Source organism: Impatiens glandulifera, chromosome 7 (assembly GCF_907164915.1).
Source record: "Impatiens glandulifera chromosome 7, dImpGla2.1, whole genome shotgun sequence".
Lineage (NCBI taxonomy): Eukaryota > Viridiplantae > Streptophyta > Magnoliopsida > Ericales > Balsaminaceae > Impatiens > Impatiens glandulifera.
In genome coordinates, this window is record NC_061868.1 from 32,081,465 (window position 1) to 32,105,784 (window position 24,320).

The 24,320-nt window shown below is 33.4% G+C and overlaps 2 protein-coding genes across 3 annotated transcripts; both read right to left on the reverse strand.

The window, feature by feature from the left end:
- Positions 1 to 2,146: 2,146 nt before the first annotated feature.
- LOC124945268 lies at positions 2,147 to 5,954 on the reverse strand. The gene is made up of 2 exons (XM_047485668.1): positions 5,329 to 5,954; positions 2,147 to 3,916 (listed from the first exon to the last, which is right to left on the reverse strand). The coding sequence occupies exons 1-2, from the start codon at positions 5,875 to 5,877 to the stop codon at positions 2,162 to 2,164; spliced, it is 2,304 nt and encodes a 767-aa protein (XP_047341624.1). The 5' UTR covers positions 5,878 to 5,954; the 3' UTR covers positions 2,147 to 2,161.
- A 3,003-nt stretch (positions 5,955 to 8,957) lies between these two features.
- On the reverse strand, positions 8,958 to 10,034 carry LOC124910302 (putative [ribosomal protein S18]-alanine N-acetyltransferase). 2 transcript variants are annotated; one of them, XM_047450930.1, is made up of 3 exons: positions 9,841 to 10,034; positions 9,428 to 9,686; positions 8,958 to 9,346 (listed from the first exon to the last, which is right to left on the reverse strand). In XM_047450930.1, exons 2-3 carry the CDS (start codon positions 9,672 to 9,674, stop codon positions 9,117 to 9,119), a joined length of 477 nt encoding a protein of 158 aa, XP_047306886.1. In that variant the 5' UTR covers positions 9,675 to 9,686; positions 9,841 to 10,034; the 3' UTR covers positions 8,958 to 9,116. The 2 variants fall into 2 exon arrangements, with proteins under 2 accessions (XP_047306886.1, XP_047306885.1); XM_047450929.1 differs by having other exon boundaries at positions 8,959 to 9,346; positions 9,428 to 9,695.
- Between the last annotated feature and the right edge of the window lie 14,286 nt (positions 10,035 to 24,320).

The following is a 24,320-nucleotide window of genomic DNA, read 5'->3' on the forward strand; positions in this document are numbered from 1 at the left end:
CAATCTCAACACCTTCTTCTCATCTCCTTTCTTCATGTACCCAAGTGGTTTCCTGACGTACACCTCCTCCTTCAAAACTCCATTTAGAAAGGCCGACTTCACATCCATTTGTAGAATCGACCACTAGTTCTAAGTAGCTGATGATATTAGATGTTGGATTGACTCCATTCTCGTGACAGGAGTAAATACTTCATCATAGTCGTTTCTTTCCTTTTATCTATAATTCTTCACCACAAGTCGAACCTTATAACGCTCAACCTCTCCCTCCACATTCATCTTTTTTTGTACATTAATTTTACTCCAATGAGTCGAGCTCCTTAAAAAAGGTCGGTCAACTTCAGGTTTGTTTTGTTTAATTCCCCAATTTCTCATCCATAACTGATCTTCACTTCTCGTCTCGTACAATTTTCTCAAAATTCAAATCTTCTAAGTCGGTCAAGAGACATACAATGTGGACTTTATTTGTAGTGTCATATAGCTCCCATAGACTTCTCATTCTGGATTACCGAGGCTCATATTCATCTTCTGAAAGCTTAGTGATTGTTGGTATTGGAGGCATATCAACCTTTGAACTTTTTTCTTCCTCAATCGGGTTACTCCAATACCATGCCATTAATTCCTCCACGTGAACATCTCAGCTCACCACTACTTTTTTGTTAACATGATTAAACAATTATATGCTTTAAAATTTTCATCATACCCAATAAAAATGTAAGTTCTGATTTTCTAATTTTGTCCTATGCTAACTTGATACTTTCCCATAGGCCATGCTATTGAACACCTTTAGATGAAAGACACTCGGCTTTATATCACTACAAATATCTTGAGGGGTCTTCTCTTATAACTTTGCAGGTGGACATCTATTTTGCACATAGACTACACAATGACCGCCTTTGCCTAATTACAATTTTCCGACATATTATTTTCTTTCAATATAGATCGAACAATATTAAGAATAACTCGATTTTTTCGTTCAGTTACACTGTTTTGCTGCGGAGAATATGACATAATCAAGAAACGCTTGATCCCATGTTCCTCATAGTATTTGTTGAACTCAGAAAAAGTGAACTTACTTCTTCTGTCAGATCGAACTACTTTGATGACTTTGTTTATTTCTTTCTCCTCCATCACTTTAAATTTCTTGAAGGTTTCAAACACTCTTGACTTCTCCTTCATAAAATAAACCTACTTCTTCATTGAGAAATCATCAATTAAAGAAACAAAATATTTCCTACCACTGGATTATTCTAGAGTTACTAGCCCCCACAAATCGGTATGGATCAGTTCGAGTTGCTCTTTTACTCAGTATTTAGAACTACTTGGTAAAGAAGTCATTGCTTGCTTCCCAATCACACATCCTTCACATAATCTTTTTTCGAATTTCATATTAGGCAGTCCAAGCACCATCCCTTTTTTCACTAACTCGGTCAACACTCTAAAGTGAAGATGACCGAATCGATAATGTCACTTCATAGCCTCATCCTCTAAATCAAGTTGCATGCATTTATCTTGAATTATTTTCAGCTCAAGCTCATGCATTTATCCTCTAATAATTTTTTTCTTTCTATTTTCATATAATATGAGAAAAATTCTTAAGTGATTCTTATATTTTATTAACTTATATAAAATTTATTTTGAATTTGGATTATTTTCTGATTTATGAAACTTCTTCCCTCTCAAAATGTATCCTTAATTTTTTTTTAGTTTCGATTATCATTAATTTCTTAGACCATATTTAGGGATATAATGTGCATGACATTAAATTAAATGTATGCTGAAATTAAGTTTAGACACTTGCATCCATTAGCGTTGAGCCGTTCATGTCTTTTCCACATGTAACCAAACACTAGACCAGTCATAAATGTTAAATAAAAGTATTTTACATAACTTATTATTTTATAATAGTTCTTCCGAGTAAAATAATTTTATTGAACTCTTAGACATTTAGGATATGTTCTTTCTAAAACTCCATCTTTGGGGTGGATCTATGTAAGGCCCGGGGTGGGTTGAAACTTCTGATAATATTTTTTTTACGGTATAAATATGACATTTATTATCTACTCTCGCTAACTCAAAATTTTAGATCCGTACATGCATCACCTATAAATGGTTTAGAAAGCTTTTAGCAACCAATTACTGCACTATGAATCATCATATTTATTTACTTTGTAGAGGGTTCATCTATAATAATCTTATTACAATGTAAGTCTTGGAGGCCTGAAGGATTCTCCCATTGAACAAGCTCTATAACCGCTCTCTCAATTTCTTCCATTTCTCTCATCAGAAGATTAACACAGAATACCATAGCCCCCAAACGGAGAATCATCTTTCCCCCATTTACATTCCCTTTCTTCTGACCATTTTGCATTTTATCCGTAACTTCCTTCATCTGTTGCAGAAAAAGGCCATCGCCGCCACTGTTTGATCTTCCCGCTTCAAGATCATGATCAGTTCCCTTCTGTTTCGACTCTTCTTCATGAACTGCCGAGGACTTAATCGACGTGATGCTCTCCAGTCGTTTCAACGAGATGGCTATGTTGTCCTTGAACCGCTCTAAATAGATCTTTATATATTGTTGGAGATGATCAAGCTCCTCCTGATCATCATCTAGTTCCAATTCAAAACCCATAAAGTGCAAAACATCAGACATCTTTGACAAAGACTTGTGAAGTTTCCAAAAGCATTTTCCTTTAAATGGGGAAAACCAGAAATTAGGTTCTAACTCTGCTTCCCCACAAAATTTCTCCAGGTTTTTGATATGGGTTTTCAATATTTCTTGCTTTTCATCGCTCAAATTTGAATCCACGATCTCTTCTATGCATTCATTTAGCGCTCTCAAGCTATTGGAAAGTTCGAATTTGGTCAAACTGACAGCTCTGGCCGGCTGCAATAAGTTCTCAACCAATACTAGACAAAACAGGCCGATGAAAGCCTCCGTTAACCTCTCGATAGCGAATTCTTTAGGGTTTCCATAATTCTTCCTTCCGAGGATTAACAAAGCTCCGATAACTGATGAAATGGCTCCCGGTTGACCATACATACGGCTGTTCCTAAGAAAACATGTGAAAACAATCCATGGAAGTAGAGCCAAGAACTTCACTTGAGTAAATCTATGAAAGAAGAAACATCCTAGTACACCGTAAACCGATCCCATGGCGGTACCTTGTGCACGGGCATTCGCAACTGTGAAATTCGCTTGTCTTTCGTTGGAAAAGCTAATCGCGATGGTCAGACCCGCCCAAAACGCGTTTTCCTTATCGAACGTCAATCCAAACAGAACCGCCAGTCCCAATGACATCGAACACTTGACAGCAAACAACAACGTTTCTTTACTCGGACAAGACAAACATGGCCAAAAATTGTCGGGTTTTCGAATTTTTGGTTTTCTAGTGATAATTGAGGGTTGGAGGAGGAGTGTGAGGCAAAACAGGAAGAATAAAGAAGGTAAATTTTTAGGGGTGAGATCATTAGGCTTAAGACAGTTGAGGGACTTGTTAAGGAAATCTTCTTGTAATTCTGGGACAGTTGTTGTTGGTGATGCATTGAATGATAGAGTTTGGTCAAGTTTAAGATTGATTTGGATTTCAATTCTTGGCAAAGATTCAGCAAGTTCTTGATGATCAAGAGGGAAGAAACCAGAAGACAGAGCAATTTCTAAGCCTCTGATTGGAAGCTCAATGTCTTGTAATCTGTCTTCTAATGATTTGGAGTGTTTTTTAATCCATGGTTTCTCCCATAACAAACCTCCCTGCAAGTTTTTTATGTTGTGAAGAAGCTTCGCCCCTGTTTCAGCAAAAGGAGGAGATAGAGAAATGTATTGTGCTGCAGTTGAAGCATTTGGAGCTAAGAAGGCTCTCAAAAAGATGACCGTTCTCTCTTTTGTGTTCTCCCCATAAAGCCTCAATAGTTTCCTAACCTGTAATGATAATAATTAGGATCATTTGAAAATGTAAATAAATTTTGACTATGAAATATGAGTATCTTATGACCTCGTGTTTGTGATCTATTATTTTGTTAATTTAGGGTGATCACAATTATCTATGGTTTTTTTTTTCTTAAAAAATTTATAAGAAATTATATAATAACTTGTATTCAATTGTTTTGGATTAATTTTTATTATTAGTTACAATCTTAGAGTTTAAATAGATTAATGAAATTTGTTTTAATTATTCTTAAAAAATATTGGAAACAATTTGATAGAGGTGCTTCCAAACAAGCTATATTAAAATTTTAAAATATGTAAATTGACAGTCATATATTTAACAAATTATAACCAATGTTAGTATACTTGACATTTATCTACATGCCAAATCTTAAAAGACAAAAAGAAAGAAAATAAGAACACTCTCTATCAAGAGGAGAAAGAATCTCATTGGAAGATTGAAATATTCCTTTCAATAATAGAAAAAATGATTTAGATTCAATTATTACCATAACATTCCAAACACTAAAGAAAGAAAGACAAGAAAAGTGCATCAAAGTTCAAATCACACCCCTTCTCTTTAACAAAAGAAAAAGAGATTCCAATGTCATACCATCTCTTTAATTTAAGTTATAAAGTTTACACATTCTTAATATTTAAAGAGTAAATAGGAGCTTACACAAACTGAGAAATAGAAGGCCAAAATTATTGAAGTTTGAGATTTTTTGAAGTTTTGTTATATTATGAGTAGTAATTTTTATTATTTTTTGCTAATTTTTTATGTTGTGATCTTAATGTTTCTTCAACAACTATTAAAATAATGAAAATGATTTATCTTTTTAAAATATATTTTACGTGTTAATAGTAGAATATTAGAGTTTATGAGAAAATTATACTTCTATTTAAATGAAGTTAAAATTTGATAATCAAAATATGACTTAGTTAATATAGATCATCTATAAAAGAAATGATAAAGAGTGAGAAAAATATTAAAAAGTAAGTTGTAGAAAATGATATTGTGACATTTTTAGTGGAACAATTTACTTTTGTATAGGTGAAAGTTTTTTATTAAATATTTGATTTATTGATAAATTTTCAATAGGAAAATATCTCACTTTCACAACTAAAATTAAGTCCTTTGAAAAATAAAACTAATCCTAGAACATCATCCCAAAAACTAATCAAAAGGGCATAAAGTAAAAATAAGAAAAGAGTTTCCTTGGTCTTAAATTTTAATGATGTTCAAAATTAATATTGAGCATCAGAATTAAAATATGATTTAATTATTTCCTCATCATTTTTAATTTTCTTTTGTTTGCTTCTCTCAATGAATTACATAATCATTATATATACTCCCCAAGCATAGAAAATTAACAACACCAACTTTCCACAAATAGAAACTTTACCTCGGAATAAGCTAAACGTGGATATGGCAAAAGCATTGCCAAGACCGAAGCTAAACCCCCAAGAGCAGTGCTTGCCGCCACATGTAAAGGATGTTCCAGCACCCCATCTCTCTCCCCAAGAACAATAACCCCAACTACAACAATCACAACTTGACCAAAACCAATCCTCTTAGTCATCAAAGATGTATTCTTCCCCGACAAAGCCACCAGAAAACCACCCACAGCCACCACCAAGGCCGCCACCGGCCAAATAGAACACCAACCCCGCCCAAGTACCCACAACCCTAAAACACAAGCCGGAATCACATAAATGGTAGCCAGTATAACATGCCAGCATCCCCTCAGAGCATCGCCTAAAGTGGCATCACGCACGATCAATATTGTTGTCAAGTAGGAGAATGCAGGAAAAGCTAGTTGGGCTCTTATGGGTTCAGGCCCGTACATAGTGGCACAACCCACTATGGCGCATGCGGCTGAGGTTCTCAAAGCAGACTCCATACGCATTCTCCACTGAGTCCGAGCCCATTTTGTAGTCGGGGTTTCATCCATGATGGTATATATATGTGGAGATGATCAAATTATGGAATTTGTATGGGGTTATAAAAAGATATAGAAAGTTATAAGGTTTGTCAATATGTGATTGTATATATATACTAACGCCAAGTTTAGTTGAGATCCGGCTGGCTGGCTGGCTGGCTTATGACATTAATGTAATATTTATATTATTTTTTTGGTATGACATGAATCATTGAGTGAATAGTAAAGGGGAACTTCAATATGGTTCGGCTTAGACGATGATTGGGTGGTGATGAGTCATGATCATTAATGGCGAATGGAGAGCAAAGGCTAATAGTAAGGGGCCACGTAGCATTCTTCATTGGAGTGGGGCCTAGAATCCATTCTAATTAAACCATACAAATCGAAATGCAAGCGGGAAGCAGTTTGAATGGTCCACAGTCATCGGGTTTCCTCTTCATCAGGTATTGCTCATTAGCCACTCAATCATGCATGCCGTCTCTCTCTTGCTCTCTAGGGTAGTAAATTTGATGATGAGTGGACGTACGTATGAGTTTCAAGTTAATGAATGAATTCCAAGAGACTGGAAAGGGAGGAATTGACGTAACTGACATGTTCTTTTTGCGCGTATGAAAATTTGACAATTAATTATGAAAAAGTTAGAAGTCCAAAAGATAAAATATTTGATCTTTGATTTTCCCTAAAAATGTCTGGTTTGAAAAGATTAGACTTCAATATATAATTGAGTAAATATATTACATAACACATCGATCGAGTCCCTAACATATTACATACTCCTCTATGTGTGGAAAGGAGTTTAGTGCTTCTCAACAGGCAACAGCTGTGCACATTGATATATACCTTCTTCCATAACTGTGGTGAAGGAAAATAGACCACATTTGATTGACACAGTTTTTTCACAATGGTGAGATCCGGAATGAATGGGTTGTCGGCATGCACATAGAATGACAAATCTTGGACGTCAAATGAAATAAGTTCACAACTTAATTGTTTGTCTCGTACAATCAATAAAGAAGCCAAAATAATTTCTTTATGAGAACATTGAAAAAAAAAGAATAAAACAAGCAGTCAAGACCGTGAATGAAAAAGACTTGTGCATGACAATGAATATATGATAAAAGAATAAAGCTTCAAGTTTGATTTTTAGCTACTTTGGGCTACTATTAACACATCTCATGTTTTGACTTTGTTATTTTGGGGGTTTGATTCTCCTTTTCTTTGAGTATAAGTTCTAACATTGTAATTCAAGGAACCATTCAAAAAGTAGGCTGAGAGGTGACACTAGTATTTACAGAACTAAGTTTTCATTTAATAATCTTACCCATATAATTTGTAACATTTCAGTAATATAATAGACGTGGATAATTTTACAACTCAAAGTTACCATTTTTCCTGCAACATAATTTTGACATTATTTTTTATTAATAAATATTGCGACTTATTCTTTATTATTAGAATATTTTAAAAGAATATTTTAAAAGAATAGTGAAAAAATTACTATTGATATAGCAATAAATTAATTATTAATATTATTTACTGGAAATTTTATTTTGGGAGATAAAATATATGTGAAGAACATCCATTGATTTTGTAATAAAAGGAGTATCGAATATAAAATTTAGTATTATTAAGTAGAATAATTTTTTTGATTATAATTTATAAATATGAGAATAAATTTATAATATTCTTTAGCGATAAAAAATTAAATTGAATAATTTTTCATCACGAATTAAATACCATTACTTTTGTTTTAAAATTTATGATGAAAAAGATAAAAGTCACTAATTGGAATTGAATGCTTCATTCAATAATATAGTTAATTAGCAATTGAATTTTTAGAGTATAATATTGTTCAGTTTTACAATTATATTGACAAATGTTTTTACGTGATGTTTACGATTGATTTTGCAAGATCTATATTTTAATTTATCTTTTGCGTTCATTATTGATATTTTATTTGCAAAAATAAGAATATTTAGTAAATATGAGTTTTAATTCCATACTCTTTTCATTTTTTAGAAACATTAGAATTTACAAAAACAAAATATCAAAATATCAAAATATATATATATATATATATATATATATATATATATATATATATATATATATAATCTCAATAACTTTATTCTCTCATAAACTAATAAATATAATATTGAATCAACATTAAACATTCAACAAAATCATCACATATAAGCATTCATAAGTTGTTCCATCGTATAACAATTTGTTTAAAAGTTTTAGAGTTATTTGGTTTACAAACACACAAAAGAGCAGTTTTAAAATCTTTTGAACCTTTAATTTTGTGTGAAAAATAAAGCACACCTAATTATCCTTGTGTTCATATAAGTGTCACTGTATACATAAAACATAATATTGTTACATATTGAACACAAATAATTCGCCAAAAGTAAACTTATCAATTAACATTTAAACCAAATATAAAAATATGCACACACTTACTTGTATAAAAAAATTATCAAATGCTTATCAAAAAATACTCCACTGCTATTTGTTTTAATTCTCTTTCACTACTTTATATTTAAAACCTATAATATAAGATAACCCACATCAATAAACTATTTAGAACACTTCGAATGACAAGTTACTCTAGTTATCTCATGTAAATGGTTTCATTAGTTTTGCGGTGAAGATAGAGATAGATTGTCTTGACATCAAGTTCAAAATCTAGCAAACCAGTTGGATTTAATAATCTTCTAATTGATTTTCCTGTCAATCTTGACTTAATCACAGCATACTCAATCCATTAAATCATTAATTATTCTTGACGATTCACTTGTAATCCACCAGTCTCTTACCCTTTTCATAAGTTCACTAACTCTCAAGTGTGATTAATTTTAAGACAATCGTCTCGGTTCTTGGCTACAAAACAAAACCTCATCTCATGGTTTGATTCTTTGTGGAATAGCACTTTGCATGTCTCCCCTCAACTTGTGATTCTTCTTTATCTCGACTTACGACTATACTCCTCAACATCATGTAGTATTTGACACCCTCTAGATACTTAAGGAATACCCATTTCTTTGTTCTTAGTTCAAACTTCACTGAATTCACATTATATAATCAAAATCCAAAGATATGAAGAAGGGACAAAATGATAACGACAAAAAATATGTCTTTCTCCTAACAAATACATCTCGAGATATTTATAGGTAAATCAAGCATTTTTGAATCTTTTGTTTAAAAATAACGACTCAATTACTCAAATAACATCGTGCGATTGACATTAGTCAGTCGCATTCAAAATCCAAATACATTCTATATGCATCTCTTCCCTTCGAATAGTAGCTTTCAATGAGATGATCCGTCTGAAAACCGCACTTCTTGTACAAAGCCATGGCCGGAATTCTACAAGGATCAACATGAAGACATACCCTTTGTACTTTTCTACTTCTGCATTTCTTTATTGCTTCTTTCAATAGACTCTCTCCCACTCCTTTCCCTCTGTAATTTTCCTTCACTATTTTTACAGACAAACTCAGAACCAACAATTAAGGTCTAACAAACTATGAATCAGATCAAATTAAACAGCATTACTCACCTGCCAGCTTGGTGATTGAAGAGGAAAGTGAAGTAGGCCAGGAATACATGACATATCCAGAAACATCGCCGTCCACATGAGAGTAAAGCAATCCTGCGTTTCTCTTCTTCAGCTCGTCATCAAAGGATCGAGCGAGAGATTCGTGCTTGGGGAACACCCTCTTCTCTATTCTAACTATCTCATCAACTACTCTTGTCCAATCAGTTGAATTCCTCTGAAGCTCTACGATCACGCAGTTTGCCTCCATTCAGCCCAAATTCTGAATAACCTAGAATTAATTAACAAATCAAAATACAACAACAAAAAAAACTAGATGGTGAAGAACCATCTTCTCCAAAAGCCAATCTTATTTGATTAAATCAATCATTTCGCCTCTAACTTAGATTGATGTTCATAATTCCAAGAGAACTAACCTTAGATTGAAGAGCCAAGCTGCTTGGAGAAGAAGAACATAATCGGGAGACAATTTCCGGTGCCGGCTGTTCCTTGCTTCACCTCCAGTTCCAGCGGCTCCGATCAGTCCTCCAAGCTTTATTCTCAAATCACAGTGATTCTAGAGAGAACTAGGGCTAGATGCATTGAGCCTCTCTTTGCCGTTTCTGAAAAAATTGAACCTCCCGTTTTATTTTAATTATTTTTTATTTAAGACGTTAATCTTTTTTCATGTGTAAGAAAGGCCTCCATTGTTCATTTTTTAAATATTTATCCGCAGAGTTTAAAATCGCTTTATATTTTTTCGTTTATTTTTAACTAATCACAAGATTTGATTAAAAAGTTATATAATAAATTATGACTTTTATATTCATATACAAATATAATTTCACATCACCTAGATTTAAATGAGAAATTTGACTAAATGATCCAGATATGGATAAATTCTACGTTTGATAAATTCGACAAAAAATATCTTTTCGGCCTGCGATTTGTCGGTCTTGCCTCGTGAGTGCCCGCATAATATGTATTACACGTGACATTAATTATAACATATTACGCGTGAGAAGCATTATAATTCACCTCACACGTAATATGTATTGCACGTCACACAGAATACATATTGAGCGCGTGACTACACGCACAAACTCTAATATATAAACCTAATTTAAAACCACGTTCCGAAAAACCCCGGACTCTCTCTCTAACCCACGACTCTTTTGTTAGAATTATCCTAATTAGATCATAATATAATGTATGAGAAATTAAAATTTGAATGCGGCGAAAGCGTACCTTAATTATAATCATGAATCTTCTATTTCTTTACAATGAAAATGGTCTTTAATCTTCTATTTCCTTAGACTTTCTTTAGATGGAATGGTTCTTCTAATTGATGAGTACGTCAATAGTTTCTCTCTCTATTGATGAGACGCGGAGGAGGATTGTCCGTACTTCAAATAAGGACCATTACCGTTATAAAATAACCAACATTAAGTTAGTTATTATAGTTTAGTCATTTCTAATTTAGCCTTTTCATAAAATTAGAAATGCCATTTATGTATCCTCACTTTATATTAATGACAAATACACCCATAAACCATAAACTTAATTTCACATTAGATCACATTATTTTAGTTTATATTAAAGATGACATTTGTACAATTATTTATTATACTAGTGACCCTATAAATTTCAACAATCTCCCACTAGGTCACGTATATAAAGTAATAAATGTGTCAACAATAATGCGCCCGAAGTTTTATGTCATCTTAATCATATGTTTTATAAACAATTTTATCAATATATGACCAAAGAGCTGTCTTTGTATTTAAGCACAACTAGACCCAATAATTATCACATAAATCAATATAATTAATGGACAAATCATATCATGAATGTGAGGAATGAAAATTCCATGCAAAGTGATATTTTTATGTCAATTTTTCAACTGGTTCTACTTGAATTTAGTGAGATCATACTTTAAACATAATTATACAAAGGGTAATGAACTGAATAATACTTAATTTCTGATCAGAATAAAAAGCTCATAAATATCTATAAAATAATTAAATTGAAAGACAATCAAACTACAAACTCTCACTAAAGTTAGAGATCATTAATCTCTATTACACTCATACAAGCAGTATTCTCATGAAAGATATTAGGCGATAAACCCATTGTGAAGGTGTTCATAACCATAGAGTTTGTACATAAATATTTTATAGAAATCTATCCACTTTGTGTCATTTCTTTTCATAAATAGAAACTTGATGTCAATATCACCTAATTTGATGTCTAGTAACATGTCACAAATTCCGCTGTAATAGTGAATGAAGTCGTAAGTGTTTGTTTGACACTTTTTCAAAAACGACTAAATCAGCTAGCAAAAATGTAATCTGAAGTGAATTTCATACTGTTTTGGCATCACGTAAAATTGGAGTCAGAATACCCAATGATCTCAAGACTACCCGACCTCCTATATGTGAACATTTAATTCTTAATTCTTTTCAAATATCTCATAACATTGGCTACTTAATGTCAAACAAAATTTGTGGAAAACAAAATGTCACCCACATATAAAATCATAAATAGACATTTACTCCCACTGAACTTGTGATACACAAATAATCAATTAAATTCACCTCAAAATCATATGAGAGAATTGCTATTTCGTGAAATTTATGGTGCCACTAACGAAACGCTTCTTTAAGTCCATAAATGAATTTTTTAATTTGCAAACCATATTAATTTGTTTTTTTGACACAAAGTTTTCTCGTCACACCAAATTGTCACACCAAATTATTTTTCAATGTCTCCATTGAGAAACTACTTAACATCTGTTTTGGTGAAGCTCCATATCAAAATATGCAACAAGTGCCATAAAATTGTCCATAAAGAGTAATTTGACTAAACTAGATTACTGCAAAGACACTTAATTTTGAGGTTGTTGAGTTTGTACTTAATGAATTTGATTAATATTATCTTATTACTCTTGATTTTTGAACTTTATTATTACTAGGAATAAAATCCTTAACAATGTCAAAAACATATGAAATATAAATCAAATCTTCCTCAATAGAATTATTAATCTAAATCATTTTCAAAGACAAAATCATTTCTTCCTTCAAACTCAATATCCTAAAAAAACAACATTCCAGTCTCTTCTAAAAAACCTATCTTTAACTTGACATCATCAAAATTATAGTTCTTAATCACTTAGAATATTCAATAAAATAATTGCTCACATTTATAAACTTAAGTAATAACTAAATTCAAATAATGATTTATCTCATCTCAAAATACTTAATGCAATATTAATATCAAGTCTTTGGACAATAATATTAATGGTTAATAGTACTATGGTGTAATAATCAAACATTGATAATAAGACATGTCAAATAATCAATCTATCTTTGAATGGATTAATTATTCACATAAATAAGACTTTATAATTATTACATGTTTACCATCACAAGTATTTATGCAATTTCGTCAATTAATTATTAGCTTTTAGGCCAAATAATATAATCACATGAATTACACAGTACTACTATTCAAAATTGTCTTGAATTAATTGCAACAAACATTTTTACTTTAGTAATTATTTGTATCAATCAATACAAATCAAATAATTAACAATAATATCATTAATTTGAATTTAAATGTCATATTATTGTATATAACCCAAATAAATAATATATAATTTACCAAAGAAATATGTAATTTATTTTATTATAAAAAATAAAATTATACCGTAGGCCAAATCTTAATTCTTGAATTTAAAATTTGTAATATCCCACATTAAATAAATAATAAATCTTCAAGATTTATCTGACCAACTTTCAACAACAAAAAAAAAAAATCCTTATAACCCAATACATGAGAATTAAAATTTTTCTTTAATTCATTCAAATTTATTAAAAAAAATTGACCATAATCTTTTTAATTTTGAAACAAATAATACAATCAAATTTTTTCTTAATTTAGAAATGTGATCCTTAATTCTATCATAATATATATATATATATATATATATATATATATATATATATATATATATATATATATATATATATATATATATATATATATATATATTATATCATTATTTTTTTTTAAAGAATTCAAATATCCATTAATCCATCAATTTTGATATATATAACATCATAAAATTTAATTAATTTAGAATATATGAATCTTAATAAAAGATAAATATATATATATATATATATATATATATATATTTCCATTAAAATTTTCAAATCTAAAATATATATTCTCTATCAAATTGATTGAAATTTTCAAATCAATATATATCCTAATGATTAAAGTGAATATATATATATTACGCCAAATGATATATATATTTTCATAATTAAATTAGGACGGCTCTAATACTAATTGTTAGAATTATTTAGATCATAATTTAAATTATGAGAAATTAAAATCATGAATCTTTTCATTTTTACAATGGAAATAGTCTTTAATTAATTCCTCTTTCCTTAGACTTTTTTTAGATGGAATGGTTCTTCCAATTTATGAGTATGTGAATAGTTTCTCTCTCTATTGATGGGACACAAAGAAGAATTGTCAGTACTTTAAATTTAGCCTTTTCATAAAAATAGAAATGTCACTTATGTACCTCACTTTATATTTATGATAAATACACCCATAAACCATAAAATTAATTTCACATTAGATCACATTATTTTGACTTATATTAAAGATGATATTTGCATAATTATTTATTATACTAGTGACCCAATAAATTCCAACATCTCCAACTCTCCATGACTCTACAACTTCGTTCCACATCATCATCGCCTTGACTCTACAACATTAATTTCCCCCCCCAAAAAAAAATAGGTGCGTTCTGAGAAACCCTACCCATCATCTCTCCGTCTCCGTTTCTAACTGCTCATCATCACCACTTCGACTCATCGTCTATCTCATCGTTCCTATATTCAGGTGTGTTTAGCGTTTATGATTTATGTAATGTTCTTATTCTGACATTTAGAGTTTTGCATGTATGTATATATTCTAATAGATAATTCCTACCGTTTAGGGTTTATGTATGTATATTCTGATGTTTCTTATTCACACGAGTATTGTAATGTTCTTATTCTGGTGGATCTAACAACTACATGCATGCATTATCTGATAATGATTAGGGTTTATATAATATTTTGCGTATTACAATATTCATATTCTGGTGGATCTGACAACTAAATGCATGTACTATCTGATCATAATTAAGGTTTAGAGTTTATATAATGTTCCGCGTATTGCAATGTTCTTGTTCTGGTGGATCTAACTCCGTGGGCACTTTACTAGTAAGGTAAGGGAAAAGAGATAACTCAGAAATTTCTATACGAGAAATAAAAATAGCAACTGCATGCATGCATGTATTATCTAATCATGAATAGGGTTTAGTGTTTATATAATTTTCCGCATATTTCAATGTTCCGCGTATTGCAATTCACCTCACGCGTATTATATTTCACCTCACGCATATTGTATATTTTTTACTTATTGTTGTTATTTTTTTAGATGGTCTCAACCATAATTGAGGAGTTTGTTGTTAGGGTTTCATGGAAAACCAACCTGACAAACATTACCAACAAGTTTGTTACAATAAATCTAATGGAAATGGTTCTTGAAACCCAATTCCACTATTTATTCAAAGGAGCCCCAAGACTACGGTTCTCAGGAACGATAATCCATTAAATGCTCATCAGGAAAAACAACACAAATTCCAAGCAGATGAAGTTCCTCATGAATGAAAAGAAGTTATGCTTTGAGATGAAAGAGTATGCCACAGTGACAAGCCTCAACTTTGGGAGATTCCCTACGATGGAAAACATCTTCAATGAAGTTGAAGAATGTCCACCTTTGGTAGTTAAATATTTTAAGAGTAATATGATGGTTAGAACTTCAGACCTTTAGTCAAGATTTCTGTTCTACTCTATTAAGGAAGATGCATGGAAGATGAGGCTGGTATTCCTGGCTTCCCATTATCTCTCCTCCCTTGACGCAAGGAGGATAATAAATATCAAAATCCTCCGCATGATTGAGGACATCGACACTTTCCTCCAATTTCCATGGGAAAATGTTTCCTTTAGAGAAACCCTGAAGAGTTTTAATAAAGACCTGGAACACCACATGTCAATATATTTGGCCAAGAAGAAAGTCATAGAGAAGAAGGTCGATGTTTCTTATACCGTATTTGGGTTTGTATTAGCCCTCCAAGTGTGGACCTATGAGGTTATGAAAACGTGTGTCTCCAAACTTTCCAAGAGGATGGAGCTGCATCCGCCTGAGCCTTTCTACTCGTACAAAGCCAACAGAAAGAACACTGCCTCGGATCTTCACACTGCCCTGAGGGGCAAGGTTGTCAAAAAGATGGAAGTGTCTGAATAGGAGAATATCTTATACGGTGGTGAGGAGTTTGAATATATGGGAGGTAATTTTTATGATGCGTTATTTGAACTAGATTCAAGGAAGAGAAAACACGAAGAGATTAAAGATGTAGTTCCTACAAAACTTGTCAATGCCAAGTGGAGACTAATTACTCCCCCCAGCCCTAACACCTCTCATTCTCATTCTTCTGTCCCCACCGACGCGACTCAATCAAATGACTCACCAACAAAACATGTCCATCAAATGACTCTAACATCTAGTTTGAGATCTTCAATAACAACACCCCATACTGATACTGGATGTAGATTAGATAAACTGACGAAGGAGGTAAATGCATTAAAAACTGAAATAAATCTCATAAAAGAGAATCAACTTCAGATGTTCAACCAACTACAAGAACACATATGCATAATATCATCCAAACTAGAGGAATAAAGTAGGAGAAGATTGAAGAGGAATGAGGAGAAGAAGAAGGAGGAGGAGAAGAAGAAGGAGGATGTTGAGGTGAAAGAGAAGAAGAAGGAGGAGGAGGAAGACAAGGAGAAAGAGGAGAAGAAGAAGAAAAAGAAGGAGGAAGACAATGAGGATGTAGAGGTGGAGAAGGAAGACAATGACGAGAAAGACAATGAGGTATTGTATAATTCACCTCACGCTTTTTGTAATTCCCCTCACGCGTATTATAATTCCTCTCATGCATATTGTAATTCCTCTCACGCGTGTTGTAATAACCCTCATGCATATTGTAATGACCCTCATGCGTATTGTATAATTCACTTCACGTGTATTGTCTAACTTATCAAATTTTTCCAATGTGTAGGAGGTGGAGGAGAAGATTGAGGAAGAGAAGAAGGATATAGAGGTGAAGAAGAAGAAGGAAGACGATGCGGAGGTGGAGAAGAAGGAGGAGGATGATGAAGACAATGAAGATGTGGAGGTGGAGAAGGAAGATAAGGAGGAGGAAGACAAGGATGTATTGTATAATTCACCTCACACTTTTTATATTTCCCTCTCGCGTATTGTAATTCCCCTCACGCATATTGCAATGATCCTCACGTGTATTATATAATTCCCCCCAGGTATTGTATAATTCACTTCACGCATATTGTCTAACTTGTCAAGTTTTTTCCAATGTGCGGGAGGTGGATGAAGACAGAGATAAAGGGGATATGGAGGTGGATGAAGAAAAGGAGGAAGAGGATGTGGATGTGGAGAGGAAGAAGGAGGAGGAGGAGAGGAAGAAGGTGGTGGTGAAGAAGAAGAAGAAGGAGAATACAACCACCCAATATGAGAGAAAAGGGAGGAGGTTGATGAAGAAGAAACTGCATACTCCTTTCATCAACCCTTTTGGAAAAAAAATTGAAGATCAATGATCCAGCCAAGGTCGATCCTCTGGTGAAATATGAACCTGAAATGCTAAATAAGTTGATGAATTTATTGGAAAAAAAATTTGAATCGATGGATGTCAATATTGGCAAGGAAGACTCTTCATTCTTCAATAGATTGTTGAAGAGATCTAGTTGTCTCAATGATGATGTATGTATTGTATAATGCCCCTCACGCTTATTGTCTAACTTATCATTTTTTTTGCAATGTGCAGGAGATTGATTCCATTTGTTTCCTGTTAAGAAGAAGAGTAGTCGAATTTCTAAGGACATATAGGAAGAATTTCATAATTGTTGATTGTCATCTAGTTTGTAGGTTCGCATCACATTATGAAGAGTTTGTTAAAGATCTAGAAGACTTTTCTTTTTATTTTAGCAATCTAGAGTATTACTGGGGTTCGGAGGATAGACATATGCTTCCATAGAGTAAAATTAATGACATTTATGTCCCCCTGAACCTCGATATGCAACACTGAATACTGTGCGTGCGTCAACAAGAATGGCGTATCGACCTCTATGACTACGATCAATCTATTTTAAAGGGGAAAAGTTTTGAAAAATTCATGAAACCCCTCTATGAAATGTTTCCCTACTTTATTGACAAAGTAATGTCTGAAGTGGAAAAAGCCAGGTATCCTAAGATGACCTTGACCAATTTCAAATCTAATTGACTCCCACACACATAAGTCCCAAAATCAATATCAAATGGGGACTATGGTGTATTTTTTTACTTAAGTATCTAGAGTACTTAATTGCTAAGCTTGATTTATCAAATGTGATATCAGTGAACATTATTTTTTTGAGAATTAATTGGACAGTCAAGTTATTCCACCAAATTATAGAACCATAGGTGAATTGTTGTTAATTGATATACAATTGTTATAGAGAGGCAAAGGTTTATTGACATCTGAACCATGAATTGTTATTATGTAAGTCTTTTATGTGATAGTCTTTTTATGTAATAGTCTTCTCTATTTATATACTACATTAGTCTTTTATTCATATACGGTAAATTTTGACAATACGCGTGAAGTAAATTATACAAAAAGCCCGAGGTGAATTATACAATACGCATGAGGGTAATTGAAATAGTAAATTAATATTATTGAAATAGTATATTCTTCTTTTTATGTGAATTACAATACGCGTGAGGTGAATTACAATACACATGAACGGAATTACAATACACGTGAGGGGAATTACAATACGCATGAGGGTACACATGAGAGGAATTACAATACGCGTGAGGGTTATTGTAATATACGTGAGGGGATTTATAATACGCATGAGGGGAATTATAATACGCATTTGGGGAATTATAAAAAGCGTGAGAGGAATTACAATACATGTGAGGGTCATTACATAATGTTGTAGCAAAATCTGTCTTTATACATAACATAACATTCCTATAGTTATCTACAATAATTACAATACGCGTGAGGGGCATTACAATACACGTGAGGGGTATCCAGGAGTAATCAATTATAGTATATAACATAGTGTTCATAACAAAACCTGGTGAATGATAACTCCTAGATCCGAATACTATACAAAATAAGCTCACTAACTAAGAAAATCAACTAACTATAACAAATGTACATTAACATACCCATTTAAGAATGCGATGGTTTTTCTTCAACCGCTGCTGAATACCAACTGCTTATGTTGAACGGAGAGTTGCGGGGGTGGGGAGAGTCGTGGAGATGAGGATTATGGTTTAGGGTTTAGAGAGGGGAGGGTTTGTGGAGTCTGCGTTAGAGAGTTTAATGTTTTGTAGGGAGCGGGAGGGAGACGGGGAGTGAGTCGTGCTGATGTTGAACGAAGATTAAAGTTTTTTGAGTTGAAGAGAGTCATGGGAGTTAAATGAGATTTATATATTAGAGTTTGTACGTGTAGTCACACGCTCAATATATATTACGCGTGACGTGCACTATATATTACACGTGTGGTGAATTATAATGCTCCTCACACATAATATGCTATATAATTCACGTCATTCCTAATACATATTACGCGACACTCACAGGACAAGATGGACATTTGGAAGGCCAAAAATGTCATTTTTGCAAAGTTTATCAAGCGTGGGTCATTTTTAGAATTTGACTCATTATCAGGGTCATTTCGTCAAATTTCCCATTTAAATAGCGTGCCAGATCCAATATTCTTTTAAAGCGGATTCTTAATAATGAATAAGTTGAGCTCTAAATCTAAATTTAAAGCAACTTTGTTATATATTTTGTTTGGGTATTAATTATGAAAAAATTAATTTTTTATCGATGGTAATTAATGACAAGAAAAATTTAGTCATTATTGATATAGTCATTGCTGACTAACCAAAATCTGTCGGTCAACATCGGTTGAAACGAATCGAAGACGTAATCAACTCGAGGAGAAATGATACGACCTATTCTATCGAATATCTCTTTCCCTATGTAATTTTCGTTTAGGTTATGTGGAAATACAAACTTTAGATCAGGTCTTTTCTTTCTAAAGGGATTTTAGTCATTCTTTATAGTTCTTGTATGTGGGTTGCATCCTATCTTTACTGATGTAGTTTAGTAAGAGCCCTTTACTCGGCATGTGAGTCAACTTGATCGATGTAGGTTTGCCTATTCTAGCATTCAACCGGTAAAATAGAATAATAAAATGAAAGTAAAGATTGATCACTAGAAGGTGCAGATAGGAACTGCGAGCACGAATTATAAGAAGAAGGCGAGCAAGCTGTGTTCACTAAAAATCAAACTTTAGGTTTTATAGTGGGAAATGCTCCAAGGAAAGAGATTCAAAGACGTATTGTAGTCTATAATGATAGCGAGATTGAGACGGAGAGGGATCTCCCTCTTCTATAGTTGCGAACCAGTAAATTTTGAATTGAAGAAAGCGTAGACCCAATGATAAGTCCTCAACAAACATAAAGACATGAACGACCAACGACTGAGTGAACTAGTCAATAACTCAAATCCGTAATGTGCTTAAGGCATTGATAATCCAAGTCTTTCATGTGACTGTATCATCTCAAGCAATGTTGCTTACCCCCAAAGTTAGCTGTTGATCATCCTGTGGGTGGCACATCTTCACCACTTCGTAACCTATGATTTTCTTCGAAACCTTTTGCTCTAATAACATGGGGATATAGCTCCATGAATATGGGCATCCTACTAAGACTATATTTTATTGTAAATATTTAGTTCCGATTCTCTTTTGTTTTCTTCGTACCAATCCAATCACTCTATTTTATTTTATCCGTCTTTAGGCAAAGATGATTATAAAGAATGAAAATGACAAGTTCTGGTACCAACCGATGGACGTAAGTCAGAGTCTCGGTCTGAAGTGCCAAAAGATGGAATTTCAAGGCTTACCACTTAGGAATGGAACTCCTGAGGCTGGCGTGCTTTAAGACTCCAACTCTATGGCTAGCAGAAAAGAGGTACGGATACTGCCCTATTAAGAGTTCGCTGGCTTGACTTGAAAAAATATTATTTTATTTCTTCTTGCTTGAAGCTCTGTCAAAGAAGCATTCTATTCCGAAATTAGGGCTATCTAGGCTAAACCTCCCCCATTAAGTTCTAGAGCTCTTATTCCAAGAATTGGTGATATTCCCTTAACTATAAATTCAATAACACTGGTTACGAATAAAAAAATAACCAGAAAGAGAGCATTGTCTACTGACATTAACAACAAAATTGGGGACCACACTAAAATAAAAAGGTAGAAGGATTAATTATTGTTTTCCCCGTCTTGAAATTTCCACATTAGACTGATTCAATGTAGAAAGCAATGCTCTTGAGGAGACACCCTTTTTTCTTTTATCTTTAAGCGCGTTGGAAAACGGGTTTTAGGATACAGTCACGGATGCAGTCATGGAAAAGAATAAGGTTTTATTACCCCAGCCTAGGAAGTTTTAGCACCTCTCTCTAAACCTTGCCCTACTAACGAGCGAAAAAACCAATTCATGGCTTAAGACTAGTAAATATTTAGTGACCTAAGTTATCTTCCCTAGGCAAAAGGCCCCAACACCATTTCATCCTTTCTCTACACAATTGTTTCCATAAACGAATTTATCGTATAGAAAGTTAGTGAAGGTGATCAAGTAATGACTAATTGTTGCTCTTTATCATCCTTCTAATTGTTCTAAAGTCTTAGACTTTCAATCGCATGCACATGTAGGGTCAAAATGAACCTTGTTTGATGGGAACTTTCTCATATTGCTATCAATGTTTTCATGTCGCATGGCCTCTTAAAATTACACAATTAAATTCCCCATCATGTACTTGTTGTTTAGTGACCATACCAATTTTCACTAATCGTTATTTCCAGATACGGTTGCCAGTTAACATCTCTTTTAATTCGTCTATACGAGAAACAAATTATTGTGTGAAGGAATCAATATCTTAACATAAGCCAAGAGGCAGATCATGTGTCACTCCACCTGGTTGTATGAAACTGGCATGCATCCTAACTCCTGAGACTCTTTCATAGAATTCAAACAATTTTCCCCGCTCCTCAAAATCCCATGGAAACAGAGTTGATGCTTCCACATCCATAGTATGAGTAGTTAAAGCAATTGAATGATTTGAAATTCGAGTTATTTTACAAAATAACACTCGTATATATTGAACTCGCAATTTAAAAGTCTCTCTATGGTTAAAGAATGAGTGTGTTCATAGATATGGTCAACGACGGAATGAAGAACTCACCATAAATACAAATTTCTTTTGTAGACATTCACTTTAATTACAAATATCAGTGCTCTATGAACCGTACAATAAGGTCACGAAGGACCGACGCTAAAAGCGCTACTTCTAGGCAAGGTAATAAGAACAGAAGGAAATCCAACTTTCTTGGAAGTCTTCTAATTCCAAAATAGGAAATCAAGACAAAACAAGCACTACGATGAGACGTAAAAACATCTGATCCCATTACAACCTCGATATGTGAAATCGTATTGCGCTTCTAAACTCGGAACACACATAAGTCATGCAAAGAATGATTTAACAAGCATAATCCGAATTTCTAGTAGCGGAGTAGGAGATGGTATGGGTTTGAATATCGACTTGGTGAACTATCGTCCTTCTTTCAATCATTTGTCTTTAGACTCTGGAATGAAGAATCCCTGTGCTATGGCTCACACTCGGAATATGGTTTTTTTCACGATCTGTTGAAATCCAAATCCTTGTCGAGCTTTAAAGTACTTATTACAACTATAACCACAATCATAAAAATAAGAAACTTCTCTATGAGTTTAGCACTTGAACTTCACTATGAAGCACTAGAACTATAGGGTCCTTTTCTTGGGGGGGGGGGATAATTGAGCTTTTTCACAAGCTTATCCCCACCCCGACCGGCTGCTGCTAAGTCTCCCCATCTCTCTAAAACTTCCTCCGATCTTCGACCCAGGCTGTATGAGGTAGAAAGTAGTTGCGTATGTGAAAAAGACCTTCAAATAATTTTACTATTCGACCGACCAAGCTTAGTGGTTTTGTGCAAGCAAAATAGACTCTCTTGAGGGATGAGATGACTTCTGGTCTGATATAGCCAATTATTATCAATTTCAACATCTTCGATTCCTAATCAACAACCACAGTTTCTCCTAAATCAGAATAAGAACAATGGAGGGGAATGAAATGATTCTAAGAAGAATGAAATCAAGCAAACGAATGGAGGGATGTACAATTTTTGGTGTAACCAAGCGGGAATGGCCCCAAGACTATTAAGGATAGAGCCTTGACTTATGGAATATAAAACTTGCATGGTTTGGATGTTTCCAAGAATAACCTCTTCTTAGACTTTTTTTCTTCATAGATGTGGGCAAAACAAGCGTTCACTTCTTTTGAATAGGAAAATTTGGTCACGTAGATCTTTTATTTCGTCGGAATTCGTTGATTGCTCTATACGATACTAGGAGTCGCATGAGATGTTCCCTATGGGTAAACGAGTTTTAACTCTTTCATCCTATTCTAAATATAGAAAGGGCGAGCGGAGGGAATGCGACTTACGCAATCCCTTACTCCATTCCCTCCCGTAACAAGACTGGTGAAGATAGTCCCTTAAATAAATATTGATTCCCTAAGAGACGAGCGAAGTTATATTAAAAAGAAAGAATTACTAGGTCAAAATAATTAAACGAATACCATATCTTTTGAAAGTGCATTACGCAAGAAAGCCATTAGAATCATTCATCACCACATTTTTTCCCTCTCTATACCTTTTATCTTGCATAGAGCACACAACTCAAACAAAATGGCATTAGCATGAATCAAAGACATAGAGAGGCTAGCGCGTGGAGCAATATTAAGCTAATTCACCCGAGAAGAAGAATCTCTCACTCGAATCAGATAATGATGAAGCTCGAGCCCATCTCTTGCCAAACTAACTTTGATGCTATTGCTCAGCTCTAAGACTTTAAGAATAATACTTGATTTATTCACTGGCCTTCCTCTTGTTGGTTGATTTCTTTCTCCGGTATCTGTACTGGTTTGCTCCATCTCCTTGGGCATTAGGACATTCTATTCAATAATATTATAATAATTTAAGCCTAACAACTAGTATTGAAATGCCTTTGAAATATGAATAAGGCTCATAGGCAATGCGTTTGTGGGGGCAAACCACTTCATTAGACTGAATTTGATTCAGATAGATTCGAATAAAAATGTTAGAGTTCAACCAATTTTGAGTTTATTTGATATTTAAAATAATGGAAGGTCCGATCCGTACGTACAAGTTTGAGAACTTGATCTTTGTTGTTACAATTGAAGATAATTTTCAATATCTTTGAATATAACTGAATTATCCAATCATATAACAATTTATTAAAGAATACATGTTGTAAAACATTGTGACCATGCATGGGTTACAAACTTACGTGGATGTGGATATTTGGGTCGGGGCACAACCTAACTAAGGGAGCCATTCCATTTAGGGAAAGACAAAATTCAATAAGCGGGCACGAGCGGTCTGGGGTCCGAGTGGTCAGACGATGAGAAAGAAGAAACGCTGCTCGTGATAGGCTTAACACTGCTATCGTTCAGTTGAGATAGAATAAGTGAAGTCCCTTCGGTCGGTTCGCTCAAGTGGTCTTCCCGCCCCTATGTGAGAGATGGGGGCTTCTCTAACGTTTAGACTTTTTCTAAAAAAGTCGAGCACCCCAAATGAATAATAAA